Below are 14,093 nucleotides of genomic sequence, written 5' to 3' on the forward strand. Positions count from 1 at the left end.
TGGATAGCTAAAGCTCTTTTATTTGCCTTTTTTGTTCATTTTTTTGCATTTAATTCACTTGTAAAACAGTTTTCACAAGACATTTATGCTGACTAAAATCTATGAATGCAAAAGAAGTAAAAGAAAAGCAGCACACCAGCACAGCCCATTACCCAAGAGAACTATCAGAAATGCACATCCCTTTGTTCTGGTGTTGACTTCCCCTAACAAGACACACAATGTTCAACACACACTTCTACACAAAGCACTTCACAAATGCGTAAAACTGCATATGACAGAGATGCATGCATTTTCAGAGTACCTCGAACTTATTTTCAGTAGCCACACGTAATGGCCCTTCAACACCCGACAAGGTAAATGCTTGGCTTCTATAACGCCATTACACCACCATACCATTTGATCTTTTTCGCCACCTACTGAAATAAGCTATGAAAACTAAGATCAAAAAAGTATAATCAAAGCAAGGTACACAGTTCTTTCACTACAGAACAAAATCACAATAGCTTAGCGGAATCAAAAATAAATGCCATGACAAAAGTAACAAAAACTACGGCAATAGTCCACATAAGTCCTTCAAAGGGAACGGCTGCATCCACATGTGGCATGAACACGGCATAACGTTACAGAGATACCAAGTCCATCAAAATTAAAGCTTTGCACTTTATATGAGGAACAAACATGCCCTCTTTTTAAAGCTCTGCATCAATTCTGCAGGAATTAATGAACTTAAATTTCTCAAGAGTGCACTTCGGTTTGCTTTGTAGCTTTGCATGTAGATGTAAACATTCCTTTTCAACAATATTCACACCTCTTGAAAATGTCCAATAAACTGATCCAATAAATAACACTTTGGGATGTTACTGAGCATGTTATCGTGTTACGAGATACACAGCTCTTGCAACAATACGCCTGAAAATATTGTCTTCATCTTAAGATAAGCTTAGAATTCAGTGAGAATATGCATAAGGAGAAATGCACTTGCAGATGATGCTGTAGCAGTGATGATGATAACAAATGCCAGTGCATAGTTTGAGTACTGCAGTTCCCACGAAAGTGCTGCGAGATGGGCCTTACGAGAGCCCTGTGACAACAGCAGCATCATCACCTTGGATCATGTTAAATATGCAAGGAAGACATCACAGACCAACGAGGGGCTGTTTTCAAAATTGCAAGCCAGTTGTCCTGCACAGCCAGACTATCAACACACAGACAAGAAGCCCACAAGTGAAGCAGAAAGCCAAAGTGTAAATGCAGCACATACGTTTAAAATGTTACATGAATGCTCCAAGAACAGATGCACTAGCTAGTATTTTACACAGCCTTTGTATCATAAAACGTTGCTTCAAAGTTCATACTGGCTACCTCGTTGTGTTCGCTGGGTAAATGGTTCACATGTGACTTCACACAAGAGCAGTTCCTCATCCTATGATGATGAAAGGAACTGCCAGAGACTACTGTTTCAACTGCTCCCCACAGTCCAACCTCCCTCTACTAGTGCTAATGCTATGCTGATAAACAGGGCTTTCTTAAAAAAAGAAGACTGGTCTATACACCAACAAGGTTAAAACTTTGCCTTTTCTACCTAGGTAAGCACATAAAAGGGTAATAAAAATGCAGTATACAGTGCATTATGTAATCTTAGGTGTATGCGAAGAGCTTTCAGATTGTTGTTTATGCACACACATTTGCTACCATGAGGCACATGTGGCTCATTCAATAAGACTTTTTATTTTTGCTGCAAACTGACTTTGGGTGCTACAGACTGACATGAGTGCTGGGGGTGGCACTTCCCTAAGCGATAAACCAGCCTCACCACGTATGTGCACCAGCCTGAATAGTACGTCACGCCAGGAGTCCGCCCACACCGCACTTGATGAAAATGTGACAAATGGAAACACATGAATATGCAATGTACACTGTACACAAACACACACACAAAAAATAATATTATATTGCAATGAACAACAGAGGAAACAAATTGGTATTCCAGAATTGGCCTCTTGATTCACCTAAAGAATGTCTTTTTTAAAGCTAAAATTTGGCAAAATTAACCTTAATGAGGTAAAGTTGGACACAAATATTATCAAGTGAAACTCTAATAAAAATATGAACTAGAAGATTTGTTTACAAAGAAACCTACATTAGCATTTCAATATAGGACAGGGAGTGAGAGTCTCACAAGTGCATAATGTGAGCACTGGCTAATGTTGCTTTACATTGCTGCCCAACCATCGGCCAATACTGGTCACTGTAGTATAAGCAGCCAAAAGCCATAGCTTTGCACATGACCACTCCTTCTAAAGAAAATAGCAGCAGCTTTTGCGTACGATGTACATTGCATTTTCATGTATTTGTCACTAACCAGCCTAACATGTTCAGCAATATCTTGGTTCAAGGCAACCCTGAGGGTAAAGCAAACGAGAATGCCTTTGAAGTTTCCTCAAAGAAATTACTAAGGCAAGCAAAGGTAGGCATCTCTTGAGATTGTTCCTCTATTGTAGAGTTCTTTTTTTTTTATTTTATTTATGGCTGGGGCCAATTGGTCACGGTAAAAACTTTATCGCTACAGTTTCCATTCAGCTAACTATATTACAACTATTGCCGACATCCATTCGCAACAGTGGCAATGCAACAAGTACATTGATAAAACTGGCCCATTAGTTCTCGTTTTAAAGTAAATACGTCCTCAATCAATTGATTTGGAGCGGTCATTGCCCTTAAAAACTTTTTAGTGATATATGCATTCAGTTGGACAGGAAGATATATGCATGGCACAGCAATTTAACAATTAAATTGAAACTACATAAATGCCATAAAGACAGCAATTAAAAACATTCATGTGCTTCTCATCTGCATAGACATATTCAACATCTCTTTTGAAAGAAGACAAGCATGCAAGTGAAGACAACTACGAAAGAAACTTTCATACATTTCACACATTTAGGGTATATAAGTTAAAATAATGTGACACTGAGATAGTGAAAGACTGGACAGTTGTGTCCGAGTGATGCATGCTTCCTTTTAAATAAGAGGACAATGTCGTAAGTTTCCAAATGACCTCAAGATGACCATTTGGCCCCATCAGGCAACTTCCTTTTTTTTTATAATTAAAACAGGTTGCGCTCAGCGGAATCCAAAAGTCACACTTACAGCCTTCCCTTAGCTGGACTCCCTAATGTAAGTCAAATGGAGACTGATCTCAAATCAAACAGCAGATCTTAAATAACTTTCCAAAAGGAGCTACTAAATGCATTTTGAATATTTTAGCAAAATCTATAAAACTGTGCATGAAAGAGCACTGATCAAACAAAAAGTGAACATTACATTTGATTATTATTCCTCCAATTTTTTTTCCATCTACTTTAGGTGAACAATACGATCTGAAAATTTGGACTGATTTGCTTCACACAGAAAATGGGAGGCAAAATCGTTACAATGAAATCGAGCACTTTTCAGTGAGAGCTGTTATATAAGGTTTTCACAGCAATAAGACACACGGAGACAATCCCTAAAATTATACATAAAGAGTGACAGAACAGGCATAACCAACAGCTCCTTGCAGAAAATAAATGCACATTTCCTGTTGGCATGTTGTAGTCATTCTCTATTCTCAATTTGTAACATCGGAAGCACTGCTATAGTTTATGACACTGGTGATTAATCAGACATGAAGAGGCATCACTCGAATTAAATTGATCCCATCAACGGTGCCTGCAAACCACAATAAATATCAGCATTTGACTGTGCCAAATTTATAGGAAGTACTTTATTCCAACGCACATGTCATTCACATTAAAATAAAATGTTTATAAAACACACAAAATACACCCCCAGTTGCATAGGATAGATGCAATATTGTCTGAAAAGCACCACAGGATAACTACAGTCAGGCATACCCACAAGTGGTGCCAAAGACAGGAATTGCATGCACCCATCCGGAAACCCTTTGGCACAAACTGTGCTTTGCTATGTTCAGAAGAGAGTATATTATATGCAAACTACAGGAAAGTCGCTACTGTAAATTAACTCCGACTGCTTTTCTAAAAATTTGTCCTCATAAGAGAACTTGTTTTGGTTTGCTGCTTCTCAGCTGATGCTTTACTAGACCGACCTCTTGGGCAAAAAAAAAAAAAAGATAGAGAGGACGTTTATTCACAGCACAATATACTCAGCCACTGAAGTGCATGGCCAGATGAAACTCTGAACAAAGTTATTCATAAATGGGGCCCTAAACTGAAACACTGAATCAGCTTAGTCTAATAAATTAGTGTTTTAAATTCTTTTGTCTTTATTTTACAATCCTAGGCTAACTTTTAGAAAAGAAACTGAAGCTGAGAGTTCCATTTTTGTTTTTTCGTTTTTGCCAAAAAAGGCACTGCTGTAACACAATATTATTGCAAATCTCAGCGTATTTTTTTTCATATTCTGACCACAATGACTTACTGAAAATTCATAAACCTTCACGTATTAATTTCGACGCTTGTAATCTATTTTTACCCATAGAAAGCTATCTACACCCTTGTAGTGGCTGTTGAAGTTTCCTTTTTGCCTCATTTCTTAAATACTAAGCATCTTCTAATGGAGGCAAGAGCAGGGTTTTTGGTATTGTGCAAAAGTTGCAAACTAATGTAAGCGGAATAATTTTTCTCACTGTGTCTCTTCCAAGCTCATCTTATACAAACGACAATATAATACAAGCTGAAATAATGACAAGTGCATAAATAAGAAAACGAGGAGAGCATTACAGGGTACTCATAAAATGAAAATGAGGAGCTTAAAAAATACAAAGAGAAGTCTTTGCTTAAAAAAGGAGACACCTACAATCTGTGCCTAGTACGTGCTCAACAGAAAGGTAAAACATTCTGTGGAATGTAAAATAACAGTGAAGAGCAAATACTTAAAAGGCGAGCTCAAGGAAGCACTACATGATAATGAATACACAGAAGAGCACTTTTACAAGAGCTCGGACATACTGAGCCATGCCATTTAAACAAATAAGCCGACTTTCTTGCGGATGCATTGAAATCTGTCGGGGCGCAAACACAGGACAATGTCTAGTTACCGTGCACCCAAGCGTAACACGCGAGATGCGAAAGAAGCCTCGATTCACTAAATAATGGACTAAGGTAAACCAAAGTTGCAGCTGCCAAGCACATGTACAAGAACCACACTGGAACACCAATTGCAAAAAAAAAGAGAGAGAGAGAGAAACTAAAACATCCCCTCCAGCTGCCAGTTCATTTTGTCCAGTTACAACTGATTTATTGCATCTCCTATACACCATCATGCATGGAACATCACAACAAGTAAAATACCTGGAATTTTTCGTGAATCCTTGCATTCACAAACAGAGGGACCCTGCTTCAATGGTGAAAACAAATTCATGTGTGGTGGCCCATTTGCTTTGCTCATTATCAGCTTTCTTGGAAAAACTGCTATTATTCTTCAATTTTGCTTATACAATTTATCCCTATCAGAAATGATGGAGAGAACCAATTATACAAGATACAGGCACCACGAGCAGTACCTTGCATGTCTACCCTCTAGCACATAGCACATCTTTCTGACTGTTTTTTTTTTTTAACACATATAACAAAACCTGGGGCAAAGCTGAAGGCCACTCAGCACAGAATGGCTGCACTGTGGACAGTTCATGCTTCTGATCAATCGATACTGTGGCAAAGGTTGAATGAGAATCGCCCTAAAATGTATGCAGCATCAGCATGTCATAAATATAACTTTTTCTTATTAGTACACATGATTTCGATGGGTTGTTGACTCGGCAACTGAAGGGGATGTGTATACATATATATATATATATACTTACATGTATGAAGCAGAGTAACTAGAAGTAACAATAATATCAATAATGATAATATAGTAATTAATAAAACACCCTGTGTCCCTGAAATAAATTAAAACTACAACTTCAAGGTTCAATAGCAAAATAATCATACCATTTTCCTATACTAGACCTCTCCTACCTTGCCGAGAAGCCAAGGTGAACACATACATAGGAACGCAGGCATGTGTAAACATTACGTCAGTAGTGAACAAAAAAAACACAAATTTCATAGAGTATACATATGTACCCTGGTACCACGAAAAAAAAAAAACATGCACAATTCTACATGCATGTGCAGGCAGGAAATCATGGGAACCAAGAACAAAAAGATACAACTGAATGAAATATAAAGATAGACATAACTACAAAATATTTCCCTAAAAAATGCAACATTTCATAAATCTAGATAAACTTGCCAGATTCTATAAAGCACACTTGTGCATGCTAAACAGTGCTGCAACCAAACACAACTACAAATAGGCCATAAATTCACACAAGGGTAAACAGAAGAAAAGCTAGTACACACCCTGTATCCATCGACCAAGCAAAGAAAGAAAGAAAAAAGGTTTTGTGTACATAATACTATTTGGAAAACACAAAAAATACACCCCAACGTAGCCTGCCTCACTTCAGAAATAGGGTTCTGTTTTTGTTCAACCTTTCCGAGCACCCTGATTGAACCTTTGCAAGAACCAGAATTATGGGTGGACCTAGCATCTCACTGTATTCCTTCAGTATTCTACAACATCAATTACCTTTCAATTAGTGAATTGTTTTCTTTACCATCCTAGGCTATAGCTATGAAAGACGCCTGTATCCATAAGTTATTCTCTGATGCCATCCTCCATGTCTCATAAAGCAGGTTGCAATCGATGACAGCATATATACTCCCAAACAAGGCAGTCAAGTGACAGGGCTGTCAATTTTTTGTTTTTTTTTTCATTCACAACTAAGATGATAACTTCATCCTCATTGCTTTTTTACTAGACAATGTTTACTGTTTATTTCCACAATTTTGAAAATTTTCCAGCAATCACAAAAAAAAACTTAACTTGAACAATGAAATTTTTCCCCCTAACAATCTTCTCATTGTTCTCCTTAGCCATAGCCACAGGCATATATGCTTTACACATATTGAACTGAAGGTAGAATAATTTGGTAACTACAGCTTCAGGGTTTCTAGTAGTTGTGTTCACTCTGCAGCAAAAATTTTCTTTTATGTAAATAAAACAGCTCTCCTAGCCTGTCAAACAATCCAACCCAAACATTCTCAACTGTATGGTTGGTGAATTTAGTTAGCATGAAACCTGGGGAACAATTTCATGGCTGCTTCATCTGATCTGGTGCCCAATTATAAAGGAACACGCAATCATCAAACAAGCTGATATCTCTTATAGTCCACTACTCCCAATGCAAATATCCCTACAAAAAACCTCTTACGGGTGCCAGTGTGACCTCTCACTTATGAGTAAACAGACGCTCTTTTGCCCTCCAGGACACCTCCCACTAAATTCGGTAAAATTAGAAGCACAATCACCACGTCTGATGTGACCGTGTGCTAATGCTCAGACAAGTGTAGCACTGCGCTGCTTTATTGTACTCATGACTGAACTTCCGTTGCCAGTCCTGTTCTCACAACAAAACAATTCAACTACAATGTTTTCTATCATAAAAGTAAATAATAACAGTTTGCCATAATAAGAGTACAAAAAAACCGGCATGGTGTTGTTCTAAAGAATAACCACTCATTAGAAAGCAAACAGAATATCTCACTAGGTGACACAACACGCTTGGCGCAGAATTACAGCATGCCATATTTCCTCTGTTTGCACAGAGCTGGCCATACCAATGGAGAGAGGCCAAGTATGTTTACAGAATTTCTCATTATAAATTCCAACAGACACTGCATCCTTGGGGAATCTTGGCTTTTCAATAACCACACTTAAGGAGAATGAGAAGAGAAGCGGTGTGTTGACAGGCCATTGAGTTCGATAACTTGACAAAGATGAGTTTCCATCGTCGGAACGCTGAGAAAACACTGTGGCTTTCTCCCTTCCTCTCTTTTTACACGACGTCTTCGTCTTCAGACTCTTCCCCAGACTCGTGAAAACGCAGCACTCTTGCATCAATCACAGCACATACACTTTTCCCAATTGAAATTTGACGTTAGAGCAGAGCCTAATAAGGTGAAACCATTTTTCACAGCTATGCCATCTTCTTACCACTACAAGCGATACATGCTACATGCGTGAACTCCTGACACGGATGCAGCATTGCTGGGCATTATTATGCCTTACGACTTGCTGTTCATGTCAGAAGGAAGAGGGAAGCGATACTTGCGGTACTTGAAGTCCACCACGCGCATGTTGTGAATGGTCTGCAAGTGCGTCTTCAAGTTGCCCGGCCAGTTGAAAAGCTTGCCACACACATCACACTGAAATCGGCGGTTGAAGGGCTTGTGCATCAGCATGTGGCGCCGCATGCTGTGCTTGGTTGAGTACGTCTTCAGGCAGATGGGGCACGTATTGTCGGCCCGGGCAGCCGCCAGGAATGCCGAGCCCTCGGCTGAGGAAGGCGACTGCAGCTGTAGGAGGTACGAGTTGTACTTGCTGAGAAAGTCGTCCACACTCGTCATCTGATCATTGGCCCCGCCACTGCCGGCACCTGGGGTTTGTTGGAGGGGAAGAGGAAAAGAAGGAAGATAGGAAATGTGGAGAAGCAATTTATTTTCATCATTCCCAAAACTAACAAAAGCAATACTACTTGAGGAGCTTTAAAAAATCCAAGTAGCCCACAAAAATCTGTCTACCCGCTATTAATTAATATCGTACACGCTTATAAACAATCAAACTGTCTTCACAAAAAAAAAACTTGGCGAGTTGATGGAATTACGGCATTTTTCTTTTTAACCCCCTTAAAGTACGACCCTCCTAGTGCCATCTTGTGCTCCTAAAAATGTTCCAGACCATTTTAAATACAAAAAATTTCTTGTGTTTGAGGTAGTGACTGCAGCTACTTCACTTCCTGTTATTGGAACTTCTCACATGCAGAAAATGCACCAAACTCAGCTTTTTTCTAACTTTTACATGAACACCACATAGGAAGTTAGATTAATGAAATAAAGCTTTGCATCAACACCTTAATGCTAGCAACGCACAACAATAACAACAACAGCAACAACAATAACCAAAGCATTCTGCAACTATGAAAAATTCCAAACTGCTACATCTTTCTTGCAAGGGACCATTAGGGGAAACACAAGAGCAAGTAACACTGCTCCTCACAACGAGCAAAACAACACAATGGCAGAATATTTAAATACAGAGAGAAAGCTGGCATAAAAACCTAAATGCACTTAAAAGCACAAAAAACAAACTGCTCTGTCATTGGCAATTATTTCTGCAGCTCAAATTATACTCAAATACACTACAGAAGAAGACATGACAGTAAAATGAGCACTAGCTATTTATAATTTGCACTACACAAATTATTGTCAATCCCAGCAACCAACTAGCTACTGCCTTGAATTGGTGGCCAGCATTTGCAAATTTCTCAAAGGCCACAGACCCCCCCCCCAAGTTCACTTACAATACCACCTGCACTGTTGAAGAAAAAATATATACAGTGAAAAAAAGGTCTAAATGTGTTATACCAGTGTACCGTGGGCACTTTTAACCACGATCAGTGCCGAGCGAGATTAACCACGATCAGGATAAAGACTATAGCGATTCATGTATCGCGATCTGGCTGATATAACACGATTTCACTGTCGTTTGCGCCTCCTGGCTGAGGTATTTGAAAGCACAATGAACAAAAAAATTGTGCATAGTTTAATAAAAACATATTAAAAAAGCTAGACATTTACAAAAAGCAAGTTGTTAACTATTTCAATTGAAAAAAAATGCACAAAAAATTCACAATGACCTCATGTATAGTTATGAAAGAAGCAGACGATAAGCAGACGACCACTGTCATCACAGCTTCGCACCGTCAAAGCCATTGGAGCACCTCAAAGCAAATTGATTTTAAGTGTCGCCAGCTTTTTCACTACGTCACAGTGTACGCGCACTTTGTGGTCGAATGAAGGAAACTTTACAGTTGACTGCTGGCAGGAGCGACTGGGGAACTTGAGGTGCCAGGGGCAAAACCCTGGCATGCACAATGAAATGGCCGCTTCACGGTGAAATAAAGGTGAGGATTAAGAGTCTCACACAGCACTACAAGTAAGTGCAAGGAAGACTTCACCAAATGATGAATTTATGAAATTAATTTTGTAGTGGCACGCTAAGTTTTTTTCGTTCGTGCGGTTTTTGCACGAATAACACTACCGATAAAGGGCTCTATAAAAATATACTATGCTAAGTTTTGTCAGTGTTATATAAATGTTTAATAATATTTGTCATTGACATGTTTGAGGGCACGGTAGCGCCATCCGGTGCATTTCATCTGACCAAAGCTCGAACTGGATTTGTTTGGGTCGTGTGGCAGCGACCATAAAGTTGATCCCAATTAAGAAAACGGATCCGGTGTGACCTTCATCATTGATCAAAAGTGCCCCTGTGGCACCAGTATTAAATGTACTTCAATCTTGCTATTCAGAAGTGAACAGATACAACCCAAGTTTTAGCTATTTCCTTTTTTCTCACTCTTTCTGCTGCAAACACATTTCTCTTTGTATACACTTAAAAAATTTTCGTCACTGAAAAACTTAGCAATACTGAAACATATAAATCAGACCAGTTTTATCATAATGATAAAGCAGTACCTCCAGGGATAATTTTGTATGCCTAGTAACTGCAGCAACTGCGGCTACACATGAAATGACAATCTGATTGTGATCATTATGACACATCATGACCTACTGCAGCAAGTAAAAGCATAGTGGCAGATATGAACCAAGCAACTCCTTCAAAAAAGTGCACAAGAAAGTGGACTTTAACACAATATCTGCACATATTAGAACAAAACATATTACACATTATATTAAAAGGCAGATAATAGAGACATAGGAGGAAGGATGGCATAGCACACTGTTCAAGGGTACACAATATCCTGTTCATGACTTTCAGATGAAGAAAGGCACCCACCAAGCCTGATTATGTGCTGCAAAGAAAAAAAAAGATATGACATCATTAGTTTTACAAGACAGAAGATACTAAATAAGTACATGCACAATATGAAAAGGTGGGCTCACCTCAGCAATGGAAGAAGCAAGTCATTAAATACAAAATTAAACAAAGCAGTTTAATGTTACCAAACTAAATGGCAGACACCTCTGAACTTACTACATTAATTTATTTCATTTAAAGCTATTTTTAACTCATAACCAGTAAGTAAACGTAAACGTTTTTCCAATATTAATCATTCTGCCATTACAAGAGATCACCAGCAATATTTTTAGTAAAACGACCAACCTCAAGACATCACTATGCATTATAACCCAATACAAAATTTCTACAAAACTTCTTTAACAATCTTGTATTATGAAGACTCTACAATACTAAGAACAAGAGGTGTCACAGTCAAAATGGGTCATTTGTGGGCACAATCTACCAGTGCTTGTTGGGATTTTATGACACAAAAGAAATTGATTTTACCCAATTTTAATATTAAATGTTAAATTAAAAATATGTATCAATCCACCAGTTAATCCTGTATCAAACATCCATCATGCCTGTGAGTGAGCAATGTCCCATTGCTTTAGGCATGCTATATGATGAATAGAGACATTATCATTCAATCCATGATCAGTTCTAGCTCCTTGAGCTCAGCATTACTATAATATCCAGCCCGTAAATTAATTATTCCTTGTAAAATGTCATAACCTGCTAGAGCAATGCATCGACAGCTTGGCCTGGCGACATTTCAACAGCCTCAGTGATTCGTTGGCTAGGCCAAACCTACTTATCAAGAGCCCATTTTTACATCATAGTCTACCGTGTCTCAGGGCTCAGAGAAAAGCCACAAATAACTTGCTTGTCCCTTGTGCCAACATATTTAAATAGCACGGTGGCAATAAGCTTGTAAAAGTTTGTGCCGGTTAGTGGTACGAGAGATTCTCTAAAGCCATTTTAAAAAATGAGGCAACAGCAGTTATTAAAGGTAATGTGGCCTGCAAGAATCTGAACGTAGCCCACACCAGCAGTTATTAAATAGGCACCCCCTCCTTCATATTATGAAGAACAGTACATAGACAATGAAATGAATTAGGTAAATCAAGCTTGGGAGGCTGGGATGAACCTGTAGGAGCAAGCTGCGTAAGTTCCCGATATCCACAACAGAGACCCATTGTAGGAAATATTGTCAAATATACAGAAGGGGCTGTTTTAAATATATTTATTGTGATATTGTTCTTTGCACGTTGAGACAATATAGAAAGAAAAGCGTAACACAGAACAACAAAGATGGGCTGATCATGCCCGCAACATGATATAAAAAGCCCCAGCTACAATAAATTACGAGTCAGAACACTGGTACAGGCACTCATTGTTTATTGCGTAAAGCAGAGGTGTGAGCTACATTGCGCTAATAAGCACAGCAGTATATGCACGTGCAGAAATTGGTGATGCATGTAGTTCTGCTGCAAGCATGGTATTATGGGACTTTGAAGAAAGATGGCAATAGATTCTTAGTAAGTTGATAGCAAGAATAACATCATGGACATTTTTTTTACAAATGATTACCAGCAGCAAGGACACAAAAAAGCTTTAATGGAACACAAACAAACACTGCATTAAACAGTATGGCAAACCACCACCACAATATGCAAAAATTTGAAGAGCAGCCTCGCTTTGCCCTCTTTTAACATGCAGGGTTTAGGAGAAGCAGGAGTTCCAGTTTGTCAAAACACAAAAACTTTACAAGATAATATGTGAAGTAACAGCACTTACAACAGCAAAATCAAATAACTAGTATAAACACGTAACCTGTACGATGACAGTACTACGTGAACATCTTTTGAGTTGATTCCCTTCCTCAATCTCATTGAATTCTGACAAACTTTAATATATAGAATCAAACACCTTCACTTATTTAATACAGTATATTACCTCAGAATTCGGCATAACACACTGGTAATCCTTTAAGGCAAGAAGTGCAAGAGTCGCTGGTTTTTCTTTAATGGCAGCATGCGAATAGCTCCCAAGGCATTTAGTGACACAGCCATGTCAGGAGTATGCCAGCACTTCCTGATCACATCGTCCAACAAAGACAATCTCATACAGAATAATATTGCCACATTTAAAAATATAAGACAACATGAAATACTGCCAAAAAAGTCTGTTCGTGCCAATAGCTGTAATCCAATTCAACAGTTATTTAAAAAGTTAAATCTAATGATGCAGGATTTTTCCTGTAGTGCCAAGATTTGTGGATTTCGTAGGTTGCGTGGTCATTAATATGTGAACCATCTCAGGAAACTTCTTCCGCAAACGTCTTATCTTTCCAGTGTGTTTTAATGATTACCTAAAATGAGCATAAAGCTATAGAACTTCATTTTAAAGGAGAAAAGCTATGCATACAGACACACTCAACGGAAAGGTATGGGCAAGATATAACCACCTGAACAAGCGAGACTGCACTACAAACATTTGCAATGCACATCAGATGCTAAGTGTCAAAATGCTGATGCTTGTATCACCATTCATTAGCAAGTACCACTTGTACATTTTATACATCAATATACACAAAGCAAAAAGAACCACACATGTCTAAAACAGTGTCCCAGTGGCAACCAAACTTGCACAGAAGTGCAGTTAGCGAATAGAGCAAGCACTGTGCAAGCCAAGCTGCTTGAAATTCTCTGCAACTACGCTGGTTAATATATACTGGTTAATATATAAGAGTTCTGAACTTTGACTGCAGGTCGAGAAGGCATATTTATTTTAAAACAGCATGGCTCTAAAACAATAGTGTAAAGTGTGCATATATTTTCATGCTCCAAGACTGTATCTCCTTTTCTACTGCCTTCTTTGTAAGTACCAAGATCAGTTCGTTTTTCTGCTGTTGCCTCACTACATAATTCCAGCTCAATATAGATATATATTTGTTGCGTGTCTTGTGCAAACTACCTCAAAAGAGAGAAAACTCTTCCTCTAATATCCTATCTGTTACTGTCCTGGGGCTGAAGCTGAAACAAAAACAAAAGAACTACATATATAGCAACGAAAACAATAAAACAGTGACTGAGCAAATGTCCCTAGCTAAACTTTTCATCTACCAAACTTCCTGCAAAACTATGCGGACATAA

At 38.5% G+C, this 14,093-nt stretch overlaps 1 protein-coding gene across 1 annotated transcript in view; it reads right to left on the minus strand.

The window, feature by feature from the left end:
- LOC142814487 (homeotic protein spalt-major-like) overlaps window positions 1–14,093 on the minus strand; it is a 39,413-nt gene continuing 25,320 nt past the window's right edge. The window contains exon 1 of the mRNA XM_075893250.1: window positions 1–14,093. This exon is cut by the window's right edge and continues 25,320 nt beyond it. Within this exon, the coding sequence (XP_075749365.1) occupies window positions 8,139–8,480 (342 nt within the window). The 5' untranslated portion in view covers window positions 8,481–14,093 and the 3' untranslated portion in view covers window positions 1–8,138.

This window comes from Rhipicephalus microplus, chromosome 1 (genome assembly GCF_043290135.1).
Source record: "Rhipicephalus microplus isolate Deutch F79 chromosome 1, USDA_Rmic, whole genome shotgun sequence".
Lineage (NCBI taxonomy): Eukaryota > Metazoa > Arthropoda > Arachnida > Ixodida > Ixodidae > Rhipicephalus > Rhipicephalus microplus.